The sequence below is a fragment of the Tetranychus urticae genome, chromosome 1, assembly GCF_039701765.1.
Source record: "Tetranychus urticae isolate SD_2017Ah chromosome 1, NJAU_TeUrti_SD_1.0, whole genome shotgun sequence".
In the NCBI taxonomy this organism is placed as follows: domain Eukaryota; kingdom Metazoa; phylum Arthropoda; class Arachnida; order Trombidiformes; family Tetranychidae; genus Tetranychus; species Tetranychus urticae.
Window position 1 is genome coordinate 2,762,936 of NC_142958.1, and position 25,924 is coordinate 2,788,859.

Sequence of the window (25,924 nt, forward strand, 5' to 3'; positions counted from 1 at the left end):
GTTAATAACAGTTATATGATGAAGATGATAATGATGGTGAAATTGGTGCGCATCATGATGAACCTGAATTTGTATTGGTTTACTCCCTCAGGAGGAGGAGGAGGAGGTCAACATGAGATATAGGTGCACAGTCTCTATTGGGAGGAGTTGATCATCTTCATCTTTGTTTGTTTTCACTGTGTGTTACTGTTTATGTGCATATATCTTCAACTCTCACTTGACTTTATCCTTCATCATCATCTTTATCTTCCCTGGTCTCCCGATAATTTCACTCTCTCTCTCTCATCTTTCTCCATCTCTCTAATGTTCATCTGTAAAAGTGTGAAGGAGAAGAAGACGAAAAAAAGAAGACAAATCTTTACTTTCTTTAACCATTGTGTATGTTTACTTGTGTGTGTAAGTTGAATCTCAATGTTTTCATGTATTTCAAGCTTACCCTTTAAGTCTTTTTTAGCCAACCATTTGTGTGTCTGTTTTTTAATTGTTTACAATTGTATATCATTTAGTTGTGATTGTCAGTGACTTTATCCTTAACTATCTCTCTTTATCTCATCTCTTAGTCTCTCTCATCTAAATCATCATTATTGTCCTACCTTACTCAATGGATACCAGTTCAATGTTTGGATTAACAAATAATCAGTCCAATGTGCCACCCAATCCGGGTGATCGAGGTGTACCTTGTATGGCACCTTATCCTGTCTGGCCTGTTGGCCTGGGTCGAGCTCACTTTGAGAAACAGCCTCCACCAAATTTAAGGAAGTCTAATTTTTTTCATTTTGTCATTGCACTATTTGATAAATTTGGTCATCCAGTTGAAATTGAACGAACCTCATTTGTTGGTTTCATTGAAAAAGACCAGGTAAGGAAATTGTTTCAATTGAAATAAGCAACAACCAAACAAAATCTAATGTTGAACATTTTTCAATCTTTCATGTGACAACTAAATGATATGATTACCCTTTTTGGATGACCTTTTCAACTCTTTCCACTCGTCAACTTGCCTACTATTTTGTGCCTGTTTACATCATCTGTTTACACTGTTCATGGACCATCTTTACCTGTGCTTGTGTTATGTGAAGGAACCTGATACTCAAAAGACTAATAACGGGATACATTATTCACTTCAATTGGTTTATTCAAATGGAGTCCGTCAAACTCAAGATTTATATGTGCGACTCATTGATTCAGTAACTAAACAAGCAATCGTCTATGAAGGACAAGACAAGAATCCGGAAATGTGCAGGGTTCTATTAACTCATGAAGTAATGTGCAGGTAAGAAAAGAAAACATTGAAATGCAAAAAGAATGTCAACTTTTAGAAGAAAATTTTTCCTAATTTTCATTCTCACAGTAATGATCATTCCAATGCCAATTAGACATGAGAAATACATAAAATTATGAACAATTAGTAAACTTGTAAATTCCTTTCGGTGAGAATTCAGTTGAAAGTTCTAACCATAAATATTGTTATTGACTTTAAAGGCTTTAACTAAAGTCTAATGATGAAAATTGATGACCAAAGTTGATTCAAGTTCAATCCTTGCCTCTTCAACTTGAAGGGGAAATCAAATTCTAGAGTTAATTTCCCTCTCAATTTGACCAGTTTTTTGAAATGTAACCAAATAAGGATTGATTTGGTCATTTGGATGAAAAACCAAACATTGAAAATGATTGGACAAGTTGAATCTGTTGACCTTTAAAGTTGAAACAAAAAAAAGAGATGAAACTGTTTCACTCATTAGTCATTTATTTATGGTTAAAGTTGCCTTTTTCAGGCTCAAATGAAACCAATTTTTGCACTTTTATTCAATTTTATTCAATTTTCATTTCTAATCTTTTCTCTCTCTTCACATTTCCATGTTTCATTGGATTCCAATTGTCACCATGAAGTCGTTGTTGTGACAAAAAAAGCTGTGGTAATAGGAATGAAACACCCTCTGATCCAGTCATCATTGACCGGTAAGTTAAATATTATTTTGTGTCCATTTTGTCCACTCGAATGGTTCACGATCTCATGTCTGTCACCCAATGTTCACGTGACTTGGATTTTTTAGCTTATTTTACTGTTCCTCTCTAATGAAACAAGATGAAGATTAAAAATGATGATAAAGGTTGAGACTTGAATTGTGATGATGATGATGATGATGAACAAAGGTGATGAGTTAACTTTGAATTGATGAAAGTCAGAAAAGCGTAAATTCATTTATATATAATAATAAGTTAATGTTATCTTGTTAAATTCATGCCCAGAATACTCATTAAGGTGAGGCAAAAGAAATTAAATTATTGAATATTAATAATAGTGATGAACAGTTAATTATCTTGATTAGTGTTTTCTGTCTTTAACTATTGTCCACTCAATTTAGGTTCAGCTTATGAACTTTAAATTGATTTAAAATATGAACACTTTTTTCAGCTCTTCACTTGAATGTCAACTTTGATGGCATCAGAAGAAAAAATAGAAATGTTTTCATTCTGATTTGTCCATCATTTTTGTCTCCATTTTGGTCAATCTTTGCTCGAGTTGAATGTTGGATGAAAGGGAATCCCTAGAGTGAGAGGTGGATGGACATTCATGGTTTCAATGTTGATGAAGCTTGTGTCTGGTTGAATTTTGTGTGTTGACCAAAAAAAGAAGGAAAAGTTGAAAACAAATGTTGATGTAATCTGATAGTTAAACAAGATGCTTTTCATTATATTTTTATCATTATTGTTGTGCTTGGAGGTGAAACAGGGAGGAAGAGAGTTGGGGTGATCAGTAAGGTAAGTAGGAGGAGGAGAGGGAGGAGGAGAAGGTTGATATTGAATAATATATTGTGGTGTTTGTACCATGAAAAGTTGTGGTTAAAGGCAAGAATATTTTCATCTCAATTTGCTCTCTTCTTTTATTGAGTTTCAATTGGAAACAAACAAACAACTTTTAAATTGCTAAAAGGCAATTGACAATTAAACATTTTTTATTCATTTACCTGACAATGCAATTTACTTGATTGAGTTGCTTTCAATTTTTGATTGAAAATTTTCATTTGGTTTTCTGTTTCAAGTTTCAAGAACTATTTTGATTTAATGTTTCATTCTGATTCACCTTGAATTTCAATGTTTGATCGACCATGATTTTGAGCATAATATTTAACCACTCCCATAGGTATTTTATGAGACAGATAATTCAGTTGATGAGATTCCTAGTGAATTAGCTTTGATCATGTTAACTGTGTGTCTAAAAGCCCCAAGAGTATCTTTGGGACTTAATGATTGCAACGTCTCTTGAGTCACTAACAATTGGTTTTCCAGTTTTTGACCAGCCAACAAGAGAAGCTAAAAAAGAAAGAAAAATAAAACTGATGATAAATTCCAGGAATGCCTAAAGCTATTCTCACAGGGAGTTTGATTTAATATTATCATATGCAATGTTATCTTATAATATGCTAGATGCTGCATTCATTCAAGTGCAACATTTAAAGTCAATTTTCATATTTAAATTGAATATTAAATACTTAGCATAAGTTGATAAATGGTTTAAGCTCAATTGAGGTCAGAAACAAAGAGATTTTCATGGTTTATTAGCTAAATTAACCTGAAAACCAACATGAATAAATGCTGATTAAATGAAAAAAAAAACGATGAAAGTCAAATGGCTTACGTGAAGAGGCCAAGTTGTGTTTAATTTGATCCTACGAGAGTCACTGTGCTAGGTTAAAATCTTGCTGTCTTAGAGCCTAGTCACAATGAAAATCATGATAAAAATTAAGGTGAAAATTATGTTGAAAATGATGATGAGAATGATGATGAAGATGATCATGATCATGATGACAACAATTGTGATGATCATGGTGGCAATGTTGAAAAAAGTGAGAATAAAATTGAGTGAAAATTTTTGCCGTAAAGAGGGTGACTTATGTGTTACACTTGATGGGATAAGTGTTACTTTGTTAGGTTGAAAGATTGTTGTCTAATGGCTTACCCTTGATGAGGTGATGAAAATGATGTTAAAGATGATGAGGAAAAACAAACTCATGAATTCAGCTTAGCTACTTAGTTAAAGTGCTTAAGATCATCTTAAAATCTTCTCTATTTTTTCACCTTATCATCCTAATCATTATCTTGCTCTGGTTTTGTTTTAACTTGAGACTCTTTTCATAGCTTTTTACATTTATTTTGATGTTACTTTTTTTTGCACTGAACTGTCGAGAATGAAGTAAACTTTGTTCTTTTTTTCCTCAACCTTCGCCAAAACATTATCATAAACCTTTCCACTTTACTTTAGTAAGATGATGATGGAAGATGATTTGGATGAGAGTAAAAAAACATAGTAAGAGTAAAAAAGTCTCTCTATAGAGTGGTTACAGGGTTGCACTGAAAGTTCCTATCAGATTATTTGAACAATTTTTTTCCTTCTCTTTTCAAATGTACTTTTTGTACTTTTGATACTTTAGGCTTTTCTTGTTGCTTGATTAACTTGCAAACTCACGAATCCATTTAAAACTTTCAACTTTTTCCTTCTCCTTTTTATAATCAACTGCAACTATTTACCATGAAAAACATCTTGATTCCAATTGCTATTCATTTCCATGGATGCTTACACTTTCATTAATCACAACTTGTTTTTCATGTCAATTGAACACATTCAATTTGTTTACTCACTTTTTTTTCACCCTTTCAATCCTTTTCTTCAAACTGTAAAATGAACAAATGATTGCTCAAAATTATTACCGGTTTTATTCACTGTTAATCATGGAAGACATGAAGATATCAATATTTTGATTCAACTCGAACTGATTGAAATGTTGAATTAAAACCTTTTAACCTGATTATTTCAATGCTTTTAATATCAATTATTAAACTGCAATGATAATGGATAATGATACTTAATGATATCTTGAAGCTAAATTGCAACTCCAACTCGATCATTTATTCATCAACAATAGTAATGAGAATTGGATATTTCATATCCTTCCTGTCAACTGAACAGGTAAAAATGTTATCTGAAACTTTAATAAAAAGATTTACCTTTAAAGATGAAAATGTCTTTTGATGTGCATTTGCGAGTTGAGAAACTTGATGAACAGATTTCAAGTTGAAATTGACACAAAATTTGAATCTTGATGTTGACAAAAAGTTGAAAGTAAATTTGATGAAAAAAGTTCACTTGACCATTGAATGGAAAGGAAAAGTTGAGGAAAAAAGATGAAGATGAAGATGATAAAAATGATGATGACTTAGGCAATACTTTAAGCACAAGTGACATGCCAATAATCCTCAACTAAATCCTTTCCTGATAAATGGATCTAAATCTCTGAATATCTTAGTTGATCCTTTTGAGTTTCATCCAAACTTGAACAGTAAATTGAAAATTGAATATTTCATTATTACTAACTTTATGATAATGATCGACGTTTTTTTTCACAAAAAAATAATTATTCTCGTAATTTAGTGGACATTTAATGATTACAATTACTTTGTTTCAATGGTTAGGAAAGGAAAGTTAATGAGACTCAATTTATGAATGATAACAATGAAGTTTTATTGATCACATTTGAGATGCAGAAAAGGCTTAAGCTAAAGGATTAACTTGATTCTCGTATTGTTCAAGCTTGATTATTGAATATATATTGTAGGTTTTACAAGGGATTTGCATGAGGAACAAGGTTAATGTACATTTTATCTTTACCTAGCTTTTTATTTTCATTGTAATTGCAAACCTTAACTTTGAATATTGTTATTTGTCAACATTTAGAGTTACCGTTAATGATAAACTTTGCATTAAAACTTGTTCTAGTTAATGTTGAACTGTTCAAGTGACAAACCAGTTAAGGCTTTAAATGCATTACTAGTCTTATTTCAGCTTTTATCGTTCATCATGTTCGTGCCATGGGAAAAGTACATTATCATTGTTTTTCATTTTCGAATCAATTTTTTCGTTCTTTTCAAGTTTACCTTTTTTAGTTTTCATTCGTGTTTCAAGATTTTCGACATCTGTTCAACTTCGAGTTTTAACGTTCTTTGTTTGTTTAAAAGTTTGTGGTTTTCAGTCAAGTTTTATAATTTGTTTTAAGGTTTTAAGTCTTTGCTTCTTAACCTTTCAGCTTGTTTATTCAACTTCTTACTTCGAGGATTTTCGAGTTTTAGGTGACTTTTTCGAGTCTTACAGTTCTTTTAAGATTTTGCATTTTCTAACTTTGTTTAATCTTCGAGTTGTTTTCAGAGTTTTCATGAACTTTCTTCAGATTAAAATATAGGTGGAACTTTTGAAGGAAGAAAATGTTTCCCTTCGAATCGCGATTTTTATCCTTCGATCTTGATCATTTTGCTCGCCTTTGTCTTGATCTTGATAAAGATAATAATAGTTTCATATTTCTTGCACTCGATATGAATGTTGTTGTGCATCACAATTGAACTGATGAAGTTGATAATGTTTGATGAAAGTGCATCAAAATGGTTATGAGAATTGAATGAAAAGATGAAAATATCTTTTCACTCCCAATAGGAAAACGGAAGTTATGAAAAATAATATTTCCTTAACATAATTGTTATTTTAGTGCAACAATCTAAAGATGTTTAGAAGCTGATTTGAAGCTTATCATCGCTTGAGAAATGGTTTCATTGAACAGTGAAACTAAATTAGTGATACTGATGATGATGAATCATCTAACTGTCAAGTCTTCTTGCTGTTGACAGTCTTTAAAATAACGTCTTAACAAGTTATAAGTTGAATGTAATACAATATGAAAAGTGTCGCAAATTATTCTCGTTTCGTGGTTAACTGACAAACTCATGATTATTATTAGATTTTTAATTATTATTGCAATGACTTTGAAATTTAATTGACAATAAGTACAATTAGAGCATAATTTACGTCAAACCATTAAACTAACCAATTTTACTGCTAAACTTGAATCATTTTCTAGTCCAAAAAACAAACCTTCAAAAGCAAAAGACTTTGGTTTTAAACTATTTTTTATAACCTACAATTATAATTGATAATTGTTGCTCGAAAACAATTCACACCTTTTTACAATTTACTCAATGGTTCGTGATGAAGACATGTAATTATGAATTTGAACCAACTTCAAAAGACGAGATTGAAAAGGTACAAATGAAAAGATCGAAAGATGCAAAACCCAAAGTCCTTAGCTTTTCATATGGAAAGGTCCGTGTTGGTATCAAACAAAACCATTGCTTAAAATGGTCATTAGAAGGTTGATCAAAATGATTATTTAATTCTGTTCGATCTTTATGGATAACGATTAATTCAGTTGTTCAAGAATTTATATTTTAATTGTTGTTCTTATTCTCTATTTATTTTCTGGTCAATATCAACCTTTAATCAACATTTTAAGCAATGGTTTTGTTTTGCTGCAACATGTTGAGACTTGACAAAAGGTTTTTTAGTTTACATTGAATTTGGGTTTTCATTTTGAATTGACTGTTAAATTGAATTAACCTTTTCGAGGCTTTCATTGAACTTTATATTGACCCATTTGAATGGCCATTTTACTAGCCAATTGAGATGTCCATAAAAATGAAAACTCAATAAAATCGTTGAAAGGTAAAGAAACAAAATGAATATCTTTCCTCTTCTCTGGTAATTAGTGATTCTGGTTTTACTTGAATTTCAACTTTACTATAACAATTACTCTTTACCTGTTTCCTGGACATTTGCACATTTTTTGTTGACCTTTCTGTCCTTGAAAAGGCTAATCTTTCACGTTTTTTACTCTTGTTATGGATAATTTAAGGGTCAAAAAGGATTATCTTTAAAATTACCTTTCAAAAAGTGAACCTTTACCTTACCGTAATGATGATTAACCAGAAAACAAAAGGTACATCCATTGATTATATTAATTCATCAGCTTCAAGTTGAACATTTTTCTTGGTAACCTTTGCTTCAACATTTTCAGTTAAACAATTATTGTTCATTTTTTGTGGCTCTTCTGTCACTAATGTGTGTTAATGATAATGACTATTAATGTTTTAATGATTATCATGTGTGTATGGTCAGTCAGGGTGATTGTGATGTGTCCTGTTTGAGATGTCTATTCATCTTTAAAGGATCATCTTATTCAACCTTTGCTTTTTTGGCGCAAAAACGAAAAGTTGAATTACGTTTCGGTCAAGAAGAAACTGACAAGAAACCGACTTTTGACAGACACTTGTCCAAGATGATGAGATAATCATCATCAATCATTATCTCATGACTCGAGAATTGTCATGAAAGACGAGATTAACTTCAACGACAAATAAACAAGTGGATTTATAATGTAAAACCGCTTAATCCTTTTGTTTTCCGTTCAACTTTTCATAGATGATTCTTTTCAATGAAAACAAACCAAAACCGAAACAAACACCAAAAGCAGAAGAACCCGAAAATCGCAAAATCAAAACCTCGAAAATCGAAGACAAAAAAGTCAAAACTTCGAGACTTGAGATTGAAATCCAAGTGAAAGCGTTTTCGTTAGAAACTCAAAAAGAGAGATTTGAACATTTCGAAGTCAGGATTCGGGTTTTGAAATATGGAAACTAAACTCTGATCGAATGTTGAAATTTAGAAAAATTTGAATTGGAAACTGAGTTGACTTTGGACTTTTGTTTTACTCGATTGGATCATTTTATTTCATTATCATGATGAATGTAAAAATGGTTTGTGATCGCCATTATTGTTAACCTTTATGCTCTACTGACGGCGATGCTTGACCAACCATTACTTGATCAGGTAATAATATAAAAATATAATGATAGTGATAACCAGTCAACTACAGAAGACAGAAGTCATATTTTGTTTGAAAGTCACTTTTGCTGATTATGTGAATAGTTATTAAGATGATGATGGTAACTTTAATATAATAATGATACTTTTGATGAACCAACTTATTGATTCTTATTGCTATTTGTAATTGAAATTGATATTAACATATAAATAATTTCAATCTGATGATGAATTATTCAATGGATGGACATTTGTTGCACAGCAAGAGATAGAAATTGAATTTTTATCCTTTTCTTTCCTTCATTTCAGTCAAAAATATGAGCAACATTTTGAACAAATTTATAACACGAAATAGCATGAAATCATTGAAATTTTGGAACTTTGAACATTTTCGATTTTCAAATTTATAATTTATTCCAAGACAAGTTCATTGAGATTAACTATTCATTTCTCACAATCTTATGAGAATCAATTTCGAACCATAAAAACTGTTCTCTCAATTTTTCGATTCAGATTCATTTCGATCGAAATTGAAATTTGGAAATTTTCTCGTCAAAATTTTGATGAAATTTCTTCGAAAGCGATAAATTACATTCGAGAAATCGATTTCAGACTAAAGGTCATTTTAACCTCAATGAATTCGGTTAGAACTGAAATGGAAATCCAAATTGAAACTCGAATTTTAATCTAAAACTTTTTCTTTCCATTGCAATTCGAAGCGACTCGATCATGAAATTAAAAGTGAATCTCAATATTTTGGGAGAATTTTTTTCCTCGAAAAAATGCTTTTCTCTTCTTTCATTCAAAATGATAACATCTTTTTGTCCTCTAATCATCATCATTATCATCATGTTCACGTGTCGGTAAGAGGCTTATGGATGATGTTTGAAGATAAACTGATGCCAAGTGAATCTGTTTAAAAGTTTAACAATCTGTTGACGTTTCACTGAATGATGTTTCAACTTATTTACAGGCAATGAATAAAATATAACAATGAATGTTTATCAATATTACGCTCATTGAAATGTGAAACGATTTTATCATAATTTTGTTTTTTATTGGCTTTGGTTGAATGAAAAATGTAACTCAATCAACAGCTTTTCATCTCAACCTTGTCCATCATCTTATAAGCCCATTTCAACTGAATTTTTAATCAATTAAAGGTTTTGTTGAACCAAATGATGTTTCAGTTGCAGGGAAACAAAATGGTTAATATTTCATGTTTGAAAAATGAAGTGAAACTGTAAACTGAAACAATTTACTTTAAATGTTAACGTTTACTGTTGTTTTATTTATTTGTTTGTACAGTTTATTACATTAATGGATAAACTCATTCATTGTCTTATTGAAGTTTCCAATTGTTGTTCAATTTGCTTTTATTGTATTATATCTTGAACACTGTTACCTGTTTTAATGCATTATAATGTATTAATATAAATGGACTTATTCCAGTTCACTGTAAACAGTTTAATGTAATAACTTGTTAAGTCTTTTTATTTCATTTGTTTCTGTCTTCACATCAATCCTGTTAATTTGCTTTACTTCAACGGATTATTCACCTTGATCTATTCCAATGTGTTGAGTTACATTTTGCATGAAACAACAGATTAACACGAGCATGAAATGAAACAGAATCACAAATATCAAAATTACTAAAGAAAATTTCAAACAGAAAATTTAATGTTGAAGAAGATTTATCAGAATTTTCAGAAAAATCTCGATGTTCTTTGAAGAAAATGAATTTCTGGTTTTTAAGGTTAGATTCATTTGATTTTGATTTTGATTTTAATTTCATTTTAGGTTTTTGTTTCAGTAAAGTATCAAAGGAAACTTTGAATTTAATTTGATTAATCAACTTATTGACTTTGTGTCTCTGATCTTGAGTCAATGTTGACAGTATCATTACAACCCTTGAAACTCATTTGTTTACGTGTTTAATTAACTGAACAACAGAATTAATTATCTCGTCTTTTCCTTGATTTTTGAATGAAATGATTTTTCAACTCATTCTGCTCATTTATCTGGCAAAAGGTGACAAATTGTAATCAATTTTTGCTCAATAACAATCAATGTTAATAACAATACAATGGTTAATGTCTGTAAATGTAATGCATTGCGATGAATAACTCTTTTGGGTGCAATTATTTGATGCTTATGCATCTCTTTTTGTTGATACCATTTTCATGATATTTTCAGTATAATTTAACAGATTTTGTATTTTGACTGGAAAAATTATTATTACTATTATTATCTCATGTTTTATCCTTAATCTGAGTTGATATTAGAAATGCGAATATGAATAACTTGTTCTTGTTCCTCTTCTTTCATGATGATGTTCATCTTGAAACAGCTTATTTCTCATCATCTTTTGTCTTTTAATGGTTCCTTTGAGATGTAAAGATGAACGAAAAAAAAGAAGAAGAAGCAAATATTTTTGTTTTCTTGATTAAAACAGATTCACCTTGTTTCTGTTAATGGTTAATAACAACAATAATATTTAGTATATAAATTATCAATTGAATGAAATGATATTTTGTTCAATTGATAAACACTATTTATGGCTGTATATTGGTTGAGACTTGGCTGCTCAAAGTTGCCAGAATAATTAGAATCACTGAATCAGAATTGAATCCTATAACAGAACTGAATAGTCAACAATTTACTATCCAATTATAGGGTCTAAATGTAAGTAACTCACGTGATTTTTATCATGATAATTATATGTGCAAAGATGAGGATGAAAATGCATGTTGCAAAGTGGGTCAAAAAAGCGAAACAGAAAAGAGAAAAAAAATTTTATTCCAAAATGTTTATGAAGATGATTTTGATGAAGACCATGATGATGATGATGATGATGATGAGTATGATGAGTTTGCAGTTGCAATCAAGATGCAAATGATGGCGATCTTGTTACACATTAGTTTAGATGAACTAATTAAGTCTACCGATGAAGAAGATTCAACTCAAATTGCTCTTTCCCTTGCTATTTAATCTTCCTTTAGAGGTGAGATGACCTACCATTTTTCATCATCATCATCATGAACATTATCATTATCAGAGTTAATGATATCGATCTGTTAATTTGAAATGAATTTGTACTTTTTTTCGCCTTCCATTATTGAGCTTTAATGGTTTCGTTTTACATTTGTTTTTTTAATCAAATGCATTTTAATGGCAATTAAATCTGCAAATTTATAAATTGTTCACATTGTTGTTAATAAAGTTTACTTTTTCAGCTTTTCTCTTGTCATGACTCTCATGAGATTGTTTCAGTCTTTTCAGTCTTTTTCCGTTTACCTTTTCATCGTCTTGAAACCTTTACAATTGATGGATCATATTTTTAATTATTAATTTTGTATTCTTTTCATTTCAGATTTTATCTCAAATTTTTCCTCAAATGTAACCAAAATTGTTTAAAAAATGCTGGAAACCCTCGTGATATGAGAAGATTTCAGGTAAGATTTGAATTAATTTCACCTTTCAAGTTGATTAAACAATTTGGGCAAAAGCCAACAATCGCCAAACGACTTTATCCAATCCTTTTTTTTACTCAAACCTTTCTAATTTACTGCCATGATGATAATGGTGATCATTATTGAACTTATTACAATTAAATATAATTGAATTTTATATTAAGATGAGACTTGGCTAGTTATAGCCATTATGATTGCAGTTATTAATATTTAAATTGTATCTCAACAATTGTTGCTTTTACTGTAAGTTTTTCACTTATTGCTCAGTACTTCATGATGATGACCAATGGGCATTGCATGTGTGTGTAGACCTCCATCGGGACTTTGATTAGTTTTTATCCAAATTGAGATGAATTTTGTATTAAAAGGTAAATTTGAATTCATTATTATTTGTCTTTAGCCGAGTTACCTTTTTTTAACTCCCAGTCATTTTGTCTTTACAAGATGCTAATGGACAAAAAGTATTCCTTTTTTGCTTCTTCTTTTCAAGTTAATTTTGTGAGTTAAATTAGATAAAGTTAATTAAAGATATATTCTGATGATGGAAGGCAAATAAAGGCAAATGTTGAAAAAAACAGAGGAACCATAAAAGATGAACTAATATGCATAATGAATGAAAGTTATTGAATATTTAACTATGAATATAAGCAAAGATATTAACATTTTTTTTGTTTCATGCATTTAGTTATATCTGTATTTGGATGTAATCATGTAACTGAATAAATTGATCAGTCTTTTAGTTAACATTGAGAGAATCATCAATCAAAATGTTTCATCTTTCAGGGAAAAACAATCAATGTTGGAACATTTGTTTCCAATATTTTTGCCAATCCATTTTGATGTTAACTGGAAACTGAGAAACCAAAACTCGAGTTTTCTGGTCAACTTGGTTGAGGTCAGTTGAGATGCTTAGAGAAGGAAATATTCCGAGTTGCTGAAGATTTTGGAATTTTATATGTTCGATTAACAGGGACTTGGAATGATATCTTTGAATGTATCTGGTTAAATTGTTGCCTTTGGTGAGAAATAAATTTACATAAAAATGACAAGTTTGAAGTTGATAAGTTAATTAGAGTTGATTAACTGTTGATGCTTGTTGGTTGGAAAGGGTGCCAAATGGTTTCAATGGTTTTCCTGGTTTCGACTTTTTCCTCACATTTTCCGGATCTTGTTGTACTTCATAGGCTTTGGTGATGTTGATGATAGGAACATGATGTTGATAACATTTTCACTCTCATTGAATTATGCAAATTCAGTTTTTGCTTTTGTGAAAAAAAAGTCTAGACTTTGTCAGTGAAAAAAAACGAAACAGTCAAATTAAATTTGAAATTCATTTTACTGAAGGAAACCAAGTCAATACCATTTTAACTTGGTTTACTTGGTTGGTTGAGACATTGAAATTTACTTAAAATTTGCTTCCCTTTCAACTTGCTTTTTACCTTTCATTGAATCACATTTTTTGAAACACTTTTTGATTTATCAATATTAATTAGTTTCCAGAATATTATTCAGAGGTTTTTTGGCTCTTTTTTTGATCCGTAAGTGAAACATTATTCCAATATTTGATGGAAATATAAATTTTTACTTTCAAGTCAGTATGGCTTATTAGCATGATGGAAGATGAGTTAGGATCCAGAGAAGATATCTGAATTTGTATGCTTCTATTGATGGAAATACTCTTGAGATTAATTCCTTTGTTCTTGGGACTGTTTATGGTAAGATGATGATGATGATGAGGAGAAGCATTAAGATGCGAAGAGTTTCAGAAACAAGCTTTTAAATTTGATATTATGCCAATGGAAACAATTGAACGTAATCTATTTACTGTTAGTCTTTTTTTTGCTTTCTTTGGTTCTTTGCTTTTTCCTTGTTGAAGATTGATATGAGAATTTTGAAGATGAAATGAATTGATGAGAAGTGAATGAAGATATTGTGAATTGTAACTGTAAATTCTGTCTCAATGAAGGATGAAAAACTCTTGAACTTCTGTTTCTCTTCTTCTTTGGTTGTTTTGATGGCTTGAAGGTGAATTTGATGAAATAATATTCAATTGATAATAATATGAAAAGGAAAAGAATGGAGAAACATTTAACTTTTTTTAGATTCTTTAAAGTAATGCTTGAATAGACTGTATTTTGATGATACTTCGGAGGTTTTTGGATGGCAATATATAATAATAATAGCAATAATAATGAAAGTTGATCACAAAAAGTGAAAAGGTTAATATTCAGAACACATTCAGCTTTCCATTCAGATTCATTGGAGCTTTTTTCTTGGTTAACTTTTTCTTCTCTTTTTTTTGTGTGTTGCTGATAAAATTTCATTCCATCTGATTGTATTATAATGTGAAGCTTGACGAAGAGCCAATTGAAAAGTTTGGGTGACATGAATTTGATAAAAAGCGAAAAAAACAGTTTTCCTTTTTTGTCCACTTTTATTATAATTTATATCTGGATGTTAGTTGATTAAACTGGCGAAACGGGATTTCGGTCAATTACTTGATTGATTCAATTAACCAAAAGGTTGATATTGATCTGGATAATGTGCAACAATTATTTGTTTGCCAAGATAATAGGAAAATATTGAATATTTAAATGTATGGAATGGTGATGAGTTGAAAATTGAATGAGGACAAGACTGCAGATTCATTGAACATCTCGTGTTTGGCCGCCATTAAAATGATGATAAATACTTTGATCGCGTGTTGGTCTACTTTGAGATGCATTGATGATGATGAGTGGAAACGATAAACACAATAAAATTTGGTAAATTAGAGCGATTAACTTGAACTGCCTGTAACGTAACTCCATTCATTTGTATCCAAAATTGTATTACCATTATTAGCCAGTTTTACAAGGGCTATTTGCATGGATAAGAGGATGATATTGAAAAGGCTCTTGACAAGGCAATCAATGACAAAGACTCATCTTTGTTCATCTTCAACTGACAACACCAACTCTTTTGACTAACATGCACTTGAACATGTTGATTTGCGCCTTGTTTTCACCACTTGTATTCAGTCAACAGGGTTTGCTTGCTGTTTGTTAACAAATGTTTCCATCCATTATTATCATCACCAATTTAATGTAATTGAACCTTATGTGTGAGTGTGTTTACCGTGTTGTCTATTTAGTCGTAAATTTCCAGTCCAACATTTTTTCGATTCTTTCCATTTTCGATTTTCATATTTTAGTATTTATAATGAAAATGTCATCTCATCTTGAATTTTGTTTCCCTTGATTTGCTTTTCTTTTCTTGTGTGTATCCATTTTGTGTATCTTTTAAAGCTTTTCCTTTGGATTCCACTTTTCCATTAACATAATTCAAAGCAGCTTTACAATTGTGTTTTGACAAAATATTTTTTTGCGCATCTTTTCCATGTTCATCATCATCATGTTTCCCTTTCTGTAGACTTTTGCCATTCCTTATCAACACCAAACCTTTTTTTTTGTTTCCTTCAACTTTTCATCATAAACAGGATATTTTTATAGGCTTACTTGGCATTACATTATTATTGTTGTTGTTATTATCAGAATGATTATTACGATTATTATAGTAGTGAATAAAAGTCCGCTGTTTTGTTTCTCCATTTGATTTCATTTTGTTTCCCAAAAAGCATCACATTCACCAGCCATGTTTATCCTTGTCAAGTTTATTTTTATCGGTTTATGGGTCGTTAGAGTTTGAGATTCATTGCATTTTTATTGGACTTGCTTTTCTTCGGATCAATTGGTTAAGGTGATCAGGAAAACAAAAACAGGAGGAAAACATGAAGAAGCACCATGAAGATGGGCAGATAAATCAGGAGAGAAGGCAATAGGCAAAATCAGTGTTGATCTGGTGAAAGAAAAGCGAGAGAAGAGAAAAAAAATAAGTTTAAAGACGAACAAAATATGATGTGTGTGATGAAGATTGATAAAAGTGTTATATAGGGAGGTAAAAATATTCTGAAATTGGTGGAATGACATGGAAGAGATGAAGACAGAATGTTAGAGAGGAAATGAGTGAGCGGGAAGTTGACTTATCTCATGGGAGATTCTGGTGAACGATGAATCAGAACAAAGAAAGGCTATGTGTTTATTGTTCACCAATCAAAAGAGGGAATCAAAGAATCGTGAAAATAACTTATTCTTTTGCCTTTTTCACCTTGCAATTGTATTTTCCATCCATTCAAGCCTTTCCATTCCAATGAATGTGTAAATGAAGTTGATTGTAATGCTTTAAATGAAAACCTATAAGAAAAAAAAGTGAATAAATTATCGATTAAAAATCTAAACAAACAATCAAAAAATGGAATCAACAATTTTCAAAATAACCTTAAAATTTGACTATTGTGGGTGTTGGAGGATTTAGTTGGCAAAGCAAATCAAAAATATGATCAACTTTACCTTCAGGTTGAAATTTGTTTGATTAAATCATTTGGTGGCTGAATAATGTTCAAGAATTGGTCAAGAGTGGAGATTATTGTTATTTTAATCATTTTTTTCGGCTTTTCAATTCTTTTTTCAACGAATTTTTTTCTTCCATTTCTATTACTTTCACTTGGATTTAGTTTGCTTCATTTTGACTGTAAAGGATTGCTAGATTACAATGACAATCTGTACTATTCCTGTGAGATTATCAAGTTAAATGAGATTGGAATAAAATTAGTTTAAATTGAGAAATGTTTTTTTCTTCTGTTTGTTTCTTCATTTAATTCAGTTACAAAATGGGAACTTTTGCATTCTTTTTCCCTGTCAACTGTTTAAATAATTAAGGTGAAACTGGAAAAAAGTTATCCTCATAAAATCTAATTGAAATGATTTCTGTAACTGTTCAATTCAAACAGAATGATTACTGAAAATGAACAATTTATGTTATGATTAAAGCTTCAGATTGGCAAATGAATGGGTAAATTGTAACCTAATTTGTTTGACTTGAAGTTAACAAGTTTTTAAGCTTCAAGACAATATTTTGATCAACAATGATTTATTGTTTTTTCTCGATGCTATTTTGATGGACAAAAACATCATTTCAATGTTTCCCTGACTAACAACTGGAAACATTGGATAACAAGGTTTTGTTTTTGATAATAAATTTTACCCTGAATTAGGACTGATGATGAAGAAGAAACTGTGAGAGGGAAAAAATTGATGGTTTATCATGAAAAATGTAAAGAAAAGGAAAGTCAATGAGATTTGCTAACCTTATCGTGCTTCCCTTCAATAAATGTTATCTATCTTACTGTGAATATTTAGTGACATTCACACAAATCTGTTGAAGATTCATTGCTATTTCAGACAATCTGTTGCTATTAATCATTCTCATCTGTTTGTTTATTCATTCATTTCTGTTATTTTTTTATAACTTGCCTTTTTTTGCTCTTCCTTGGCTTTATCTTTGTCTTTTTCAATCTTTTCAGGAGCATCTTTTGTTTCAAATAAAATTTGCATCCACTTTAACTTTCTGCTTCTATTTATGCATAGCCTTAGGTATGTATCATTTGTGTCACAGATTCAACATGAAAAACTGTTTTCTCTAACAATTTAAAACTTTCATTGTTTAGTCTTTTAAATGTTTTTCAATCCTCCCCCACTTTCATTACCTTACCTCAAATTTGATTTAACCTTTTCTTGCTTTAATTTCATCGCAATCAAGTCTATTTTTTATATTTATATGTATATTGTATATCTGTGTCGTTTATGGATAAATCGTGAAATTTGATTTTGAAAGTAAGAGCCAAAATGAATTGAATTTGTCTTGGACAGATAATTACTGGTGATGAGCTTTTATAATGAGTCAAATCCTACAGGTTGATGTTGACATTTTTGATGGAAATAGTTTCCTGTCATATTTGCTTTTGATGCTGATTTTTATCATTTGAAAAGGAAAGGGAGAAAAAAGAAAACGATGAATTTTAAGAGAAGTTTTTTTTCTCCTTCCACTAAAATGATGTAAACTAATGATTAGACTAAATCTGAATATGTTTATATAATACTCGACTCAAGATGGAATTGATAAAATTTGACAAACACACAGTCATACATATAAACATAAAAAAAAGGAAAAGATTGACACTCTTTATGAGCTTAACTACAGTTAGCTTTGAAAATGGTTAGAGTGAGAGCAAGATAAGGAAGAAATGGAAAGGAAGAGAGAAAGAAAATTTAAGGTAGTGGTAAATCAAGTAACGGAAAATGAGAGAGGAAAGAAATAAAAAGTCTAGTCAATTGAGCTGTGAATCTGAGAGACATTTTGGGCACTTTACTGGTTCCATTGCCACTAAATAATCCTCCTTTCTTAAAGAATTAATCCTCTTTGATCAGCGTCCACAATCTCATTTTGCCAATTTATCCTGAAAGCACCACTGGTCCATAAACAATCTGATGAAAATGTACAATATTTTTCGTCAATTGCTCTTTTTGCTGTTTTTAGCTTGCAAATCTCCTTCTCTTATTTTAACCATCAACATTGTAAAGTTCATCTCCATTAAGAGAAGAGGGAAAATGTTTGCATATTATCAGGATGAAAAAGCCGCAAAGAGAAACCTCCTTATTCCAAGGTAGACAGAGAAAGAGAGACAGTTATCCAACATTCTCATGTCATGTGTTTTCAGGCATCTAATACTTTATTTCTTTTTTTCTGTGTCGTGTGTTGTCGAAAGTAGATGTTGATTTCCCTTTTTTACACTTGAAGAGGTTTGTGATCTTTGTTATCCACTGGTGAATATTTTTGTTGATCTATGAATCTTTGATCGTTGAAATTATTTGATTGTGCCGAAAGAATGGATTTTGCTTTACCGCTAAGGTAGTCTAACTTGATGTGATGATGTGAACGCTTGTTTCTTTCATTTGACTCATTTTGACAGTTGCATTCAACTGTTGATGTTTCACGTTTCTCTTTCTGCTTGGTTGTGTATCCCTTCTGGTGGTGGCCATTACGATATAAATGAAAATTATTGATTGACTTTGACGCACATCAAACAGATCTTATCTCATTTGGATTGAATCTAAATGGGGAGAGAAATAAAAGGAAAGGAAAGATGAATAAAGAAGAAAATTACAATCTTTAGGGGTTGACAGCATGGCTTTTAATCACTTTTAGACAAAAGACTAAAAGCAAATGAGAAGATGAGATGAAGGAATTAACAAGATAGAGGAAAAGAGAGAAATAATGATGACTGTAAAGCTACTTAACTTGAGCATTGCTGATTGAACTATCAGTTTTATCAGCTCCTATTTTGATCTTTTATTATTTAATAATTTATCAGGAAACTTTAGTATAGATTGAAGGGATAAATGTTGAAAGCATGGTTGATGAGATGGCATAAGAAGTAAACTAAATAGGAGCCAAAAAAACGATAGAGGGAAAAAGATGGTTAAATAAACCATGTAAGGAAAAGAGTTTAACTTACTTGGTGAGTTAAAGTGTATGATGATGATAATAATGATACTTGATGGTAATTCCAGGTGAAAATGTTGTTGTTGATAGATGTGTCAGGTAATAAAAATAAAGAAAAGATGATTACATTGATTGGTCCTGGTTAAAGATTAAATTGGTTAACAAAAACAGTAGGCTTTTGATTACACATTTGATGCTTTTTATGCCAATTGTTCATTTTACCTCTTTTATGTTTTCCTGCTTTTTATGCTACATTAGAAAGGCATAAAATGATAGTGAAAATAGCAGAAACGGTATAAATAGTGGAAATAGCAAAAGATGAAAAGGCAAAAAAAGTCTGACAAGTTTGTGACAAGAGTCTCTATTAAAAGAAGTTACTTTATTGTTACTTTTGTGCCATCCTGATGATGATGACTATGATGATGATAGTGATGATTGTGATGGTAAAGAACAAAAGAAAGAGGATGAAAAATCTCAAAAATTATGATGAAAAAAGAGCAAGTTACTCAAAATCTCTTGAGGATGATTGCCCTTTTCCTGATTTTGTCTTGCTTATATATTTTTTGTTACTCTTCTTTCCCTTTTTATACTCTACCTTTTTTTGTATTTTTACCCTTAAAATGATGAATAACATTATATATTTTTTTCTCTCATCTCTGATTGATGCTCATAAAATACCCAATCAATGATTATATCCCCTTAGGTTTACATTTTTTGCTCGCCTGTTTTTTCTTACCATTTTTCTTGGCCGTCAAAATAACTTCTCCTTTTCCTCCACATCTCTTGTATCTCTTCTGCTAATCATCATTTTCATAATTATCATTGTCATTATTATATCCTGCAACTCTTTTCATCATGTCCAATCAGGTGAGTCAGTATAAAGAAGAGTTTTTTTGTTGTTGCCACTAAATTAATATTGATCCTCTAGAGGCATTTGTTGCTCATAAATTATACAACATTGGATGGTCCAATAAAGTTCATCATTTTCATCCCTTATGGATTATAGTTTAACCTTAAATACCTTTGGATTTTGATTTACTTTTCTTCCCCTTTTTCCTTGATTATTTAATAGCCTTGTTTTTGGCAACTCTTTCATCTATTCTAATGCAATCCTTTACCGTGATATCTTGCATACTTTCACCGTTATTTACACCTTAACCGTAAGTCTTGAATTTGATCAACTCTGAGAATAGATAATATCAAAAAGTAGATTTATGTGTACACATGATTTATCTCTACCAATTGAGAAGCGTGCATTATTTGTAATGTTTCCTCTAACCTTATCATCAGCCGAGTTACCTTGACACTATATCATCTTACAGCCTTGTGCTTTTTACCCTCTTTATCTTTCCTATTTATCCTCCTTTTCCTTTTACTTCATCTTCCTACTGCCTTATGAAGAGAAATGTCTTGAACCTAAAGTCATTGCATGTATAACTTTTTGCTCAACACATATTCATATATTTTGTCTACTGTATATAGTAATACTCAGATAAATAGATGATATCGATCAAAATAACGGAAGATGAACCATAAATTTATATTTCAAGTTGAGTATGAAAAATGATTGTGACGAGGTGGTTCAGCAAATTTCTTTGACCTGTAAAATCGTTTTATCATAATAACAACTTGTTTTCCTTCCCAAGATTCCATTTTTTTCAACACCTACATTTCTTTATCCTTTTTGATTTTGTTTTTCAACTGAAAAAAGTGCGTGCTCCAATGGCTTGATAAATGCACAGTCTTAGCTCATTTATTATAATTTTTGTGACAATTTTTTTTCCTTCTTCTTGTATATTCGCTGTAATAACAAATTGAAATCCGTTGGTTTGATTATTTTCATGTCATTTTCTCCTAATGTCTAGTAGCTTTGTTGTTATCCACATTACATTGACTTCCATGTTGAGAGTTAATTTGGGTTAACACCTTGGCAGGATTAATCTCCCATGTTTTCCATTATTGTAGTGACAACTGGAAAAGAGCAGAAAGGAGAAAAGAGCAAAAAACAAAAATGAGTTGACTGTTAATATGTATGATTGTATGATCATTTAATCCTCTCACTTACCTTGTTTAACAATAGTTATACAAGATGAAACAAATTGTTGCGCTTTGATCAGGTTTAACAGTGTAGACAGAGTTACATTAACCAAGTAAAGTGCAAACTCTAAATTGTAATAACTGGGATCCATTTTATTATTCAAAATGCAACATTATCTTTTTTCCTCTTTTTTTCGCCCTCCTTTCCAATGGATTATTTTGTATAATCTAAATGAATATTCAGAAGAATAGAGAAAGAGATAAAGAGAAAGATTATTATATACTATGCATATGAATATTTAACTAACTATTCTTATGAAGTTACTCACAATATATCAATCCAAGTAATAGTTAGTCCATTTTTGTTGCAACTATTTTTCCTCTTCTCTGAGTTATTTACACTGTAACCAAACCAGAACAAAATTTTCTGCTCATATTTATCATATCATCACAATGATACCTAAATAAACCAAGAGCAACATTGTAACCAATTTAGTTTCCAGCATAACTTCAGAATCTTGATAAAAATTGAACAGCAAAAGTAAAGCCAAATTTGAAAAATGATGCAGAATCCACTGAATGAATTTCCTTTGATCAGATGAGTTATTCAATTATTGAAATGAGTCGTTCATTTTTTTCTCCTCTTCCAGTCCAACTACCAATATCAATACAATCCTAGAATGGTGTTTACCTGTGACAAGAAAGTAAAATAATCAAATTATTATTATGATTGAAAAAATCAGGAATAATTGAAAATATTATCAATGACTATTATTTCTCATATGAATTGGTGATGGATAACTATTAATATGTTTACTGATTCATTTTTGAGACAAAATTTTGCTTTCAGATTATCATTTTTATTATTGAATGAATTTGAAAGACTATTTTTTATCATTATATCACTGAAAAATGTATTTTTTGATCAATAGAATCGAAAAGAAAATAAAAATGATTTTTTTTACATCAACAAATATAAAACTCATGTTGAATTGAAAATTATCCAGTCTTCTATCAAGTTAACCTGAACATTTTTCCTCCCCTGTACAGATAATAATGATATTAACAATAGTAATGGTAAAAATTATTACAATAATCTTTACCTTTATATTTTTGCACACAAGTAGCAGCAAAGTAAACATCATCAGTATCTTTGATGACTACTACACCAAGTAAACATTTACATTGAGGTAGTTCATCCTATGTTGGGTTACTCTGTTTGTTTTTTGCACAACCTTGCGTATATTTATCATTACGTACATATACATACACAAATGTATATAATATAAAGATAGATGATTATTATTTCTTGTGTTGAAAAACGGAAACTGCTTCTATGGTTAGACGTATACACACATACATGTATTTGCATTAAGAGTTAATATTAATGATAAACATAATAATGGTAGTGCAAAGAAGAGAAATTATATAAAACAAAAAGCATATTGAAAAAAGATAAACGAGGGAAGGATAACAAAAGGGTTAAATTGTGTAGAGAAACAAACACAAAAAAGTGAAAAAAAGATGGCTTTATGTTGGGAAAGATGGTTTAGAAGGCAACAAAAGCAAATTAAGCATCAAGAGAAACAATCAAATAAATTGTCTTCTCATGATATTCATTGAATCAAGGTTTAATTGTTTATTTACCTTACTTACCTTCAATTTTATATTTGTTTAATACCATTATTCACACAATTTAATCAAAGTAATTAACACTAAAACAATGTAACAAAAGATATACAAAAGGTTGGTTGGAAAATAATTGAAGAAAATTTCCTTATCTAACAAAGATTTGAGGGTTCGTTTCCTAATGACGACTTGTTGGCTTATGTAAATTGTTTAATCTTTTAATTTTACATTTTTGTTTCAATTTTTATATTTAACTTTATTATTTTAATTAATTTAACAGGTTTTGATATCGACCAATGTTAGTGTGGATAGTCCACTTCTTTCCGTATCGGATAATATGTTCGTTCACAATAACTCTAAACATGGACGCCGAGCTAAACGACTAGACCCAGCTGAAGGTAAGCCATATAGAAATTATGCTTTTTTACTTTAAGTGTATCAATTTTAAATTCATCCAACTGAGTTGATTATCTGATTTGTTTATTAAGTGTATATCAACATGTGAACATTAAGTGAACAACTTGTGAGTAACGTGTTACAATCAACTAATGGCCAATGATTTAATTCAGGAAGGAAGGATTAATTTTACAGCCTTTTACTTTTGCCTTTTAGGCTTCAGCTTATAATAATTTCATCCTTTTGATTATGTTTTTTTTGTGTGACTCTATTATTGCTTGATCTTGATCTTGAACAAATCTGTAATTAGTATTTATTGATAACAGTGTTTGTAATAACCTTTACCTGACCTGGTGTTGAATATAATGTGTTGTAAAAATAAAGAGTCATATAAAAGCGTTGAAGTTACCACCAGGAGAGAGTGAAGCTCGGAGTAATGAGTTGAAATATTGGTTAACATTGAATAATAGATAAAAGAAGGAAAAATAACATTTCCGTTAACATTTCCTTTGGTCATTTCCGTCTAGAATTTTGTTGAAAATGTAAAGATGAGCATTATAATGGACGACAAAAAAGTGAAACATTTACAGTGACCTCCTACAGATAGTCAAACACAGTCAATATTAAAAGACAATTTCAATGTTTGTATACGACCAACATTTCACTCTTGATCCAAGTGCTGTACTTCACCACATTGACTCAATATCACGCCTCATAATGATTACAATAATAATAGTGATGGTAATATAATAGAAGGCAAAAATAAAGGAAAAAAAAGTGTAGGAAAAGGACCAACAACATGCGTTAACAATTTGGGTCAATGGATGTCCAATTATTTGCCTTCTAATATTGTGATAATATCATTAGGTTTTCAATTAAAACAAGATCTAATCTTTGTCAAGAAATTTCCTTCCTTATTGTCTCCATCGTCATCTTGATCATCACCTTCACTTGATTCCTTTCCCTTTACATGTCAATGAAAACTGATAGCAAAATAGTGATCAATTTGATTGTTGTGTCTATTGGATTAACCAAGGAAGCAAAGAAGAAGAAAAAAAATGATATAAAAGTGAATTTTGCTTGATAGTCAATGAAAGCTTATCTCTTTCTTGCTGTTCAGCCTTCATCTGCCTTCATCATCCTCCTTCTTATCCTTCATCTTCCCTTTCTCCTCCTTTTTTGGTTTGATTTATTCACTTATCATTTCTCCTCCTTCATTTTCCTCCTCATCCTCACCATCTCCATCTTGAACCGGCCATCTTGGCTTCATCAAAATGTATTAACACTTGATAATGTTGATAAGCTCATTTTATAGTTTTATCAGATAATTATCATTGAAAACCTTTTTTTGTGTGTGTGTCCAACCTAATATTGAGTCTGCATCAAATTACTCATTAATTTAATTTACATATTTGATTGATGAAAAGAGATGAAGAAGACAAAGTAATTGAAATAGCCTCACCAAACCCATTTACCTTTAAAGTAAACTTGAGTCATGATTAGCATTTCAATATTGATCAATTTTATATTTAAATGTTAACATTATTGTCAGTTAATTGGGTTGAACCGTCATCTTAACCAGACACAAAAAAAGCCCAAGTTAATCAATGTTGATCTGCATAAACTGTGTCCATGAATTTACATGAGGTTTACATGAGTTTACATGAAGAGAAGCTTCTAATATTGTTAGATGACCAATGTCCAATGGGATATAACATTGGTAAAAAAAGGTCACTCAGTTGTATTGCAACAAAATTGCAAACATAAGTAGTTGTCCTTTCATGTGAAAGTTTACTCAGAGATGGTGAACATATAAAAAGGAAACTGTCAGGTTTTTATTGAAACATGAAACGCAAAGTTGTTAACCAATAACAAGGTTGAAGATGATTTGAAAGAAACTGTTATATCTTTTCCTGATTATCATCCTGTTTCACCCTCCCTGTAAGTATTATAACATGATGTCAATTTGCCTCCCAAGTTGTTGTTATCATCATCTTAACAAAAGAGGAAAAGATGATAAGAAGAAGAAAGATGAAGCTTGAAATGATAATGATAAGTATCATTTGGCTCAATCTTTTCACACTCTTTTCACTCATCAACCAGAAAAAATGTTGCCTTAAATACATAATGACATGTTTGACGAACAGGAATTTACATTCATTTTTAAATTGTTGCTGACTTTTCATGATTAAAATATTTCCAAATTGATTTTCTGTTGACATTTTTGTGGTCAAATGTTGATTACCATTCAATTTTACTAAAAGGAAACATTAATCAAATTGTTTCATTTTTAAGGTTGGAATGC

General features: G+C 30.4%; 1 protein-coding gene and 3 long non-coding RNA genes across 9 annotated transcripts in view; 2 read left to right on the forward strand and 2 right to left on the reverse strand.

The window, feature by feature from the left end:
• The first annotated feature begins 298 nt into the window (after nt 1–298).
• The window catches only part of kn (EBF transcription factor knot), a 29,909-nt gene continuing 4,283 nt past the window's right edge, over nt 299–25,924 (forward strand). Inside the window, exons 1-6 of the mRNA XM_015934032.3 lie at nt 299–396; nt 561–859; nt 1,080–1,273; nt 1,891–1,959; nt 12,078–12,159; nt 23,504–23,621. Of these exons, the coding sequence (XP_015789518.1) occupies nt 602–859; nt 1,080–1,273; nt 1,891–1,959; nt 12,078–12,159; nt 23,504–23,621 (721 nt within the window). The 5' untranslated portion in view covers nt 299–396; nt 561–601. The remainder of the gene's footprint in view (nt 397–560; nt 860–1,079; nt 1,274–1,890; nt 1,960–12,077; nt 12,160–23,503; nt 23,622–25,924) is intronic.
• Nucleotides 12,788–20,569, reverse strand: LOC107366442 (uncharacterized). Of its 5 annotated transcripts, none has more exons than XR_016200976.1 (6): nt 19,780–20,569; nt 19,571–19,695; nt 19,354–19,494; nt 17,529–19,165; nt 16,324–16,409; nt 12,788–16,014 (listed from the first exon to the last, which is right to left on the reverse strand). It is a non-coding gene; the product is annotated as an uncharacterized LOC107366442 (long non-coding RNA). The 5 variants fall into 5 exon arrangements; XR_001569663.3 differs by having other exon boundaries at nt 19,571–19,806; nt 19,936–20,095; XR_001569662.3 differs by having other exon boundaries at nt 19,571–20,569.
• On the forward strand, nt 20,096–21,377 carry LOC149094378 (uncharacterized). The gene is made up of 2 exons (XR_016200980.1): nt 20,096–20,424; nt 20,630–21,377. It is a non-coding gene; the product is annotated as an uncharacterized LOC149094378 (long non-coding RNA).
• Nucleotides 21,153–23,390, reverse strand: LOC107366450 (uncharacterized). 2 transcript variants are annotated; one of them, XR_001569673.3, is made up of 4 exons: nt 23,251–23,390; nt 21,924–22,285; nt 21,623–21,822; nt 21,153–21,528 (listed from the first exon to the last, which is right to left on the reverse strand). It is a non-coding gene; the product is annotated as an uncharacterized LOC107366450 (long non-coding RNA). The 2 variants fall into 2 exon arrangements; XR_016200979.1 differs by having other exon boundaries at nt 23,242–23,325.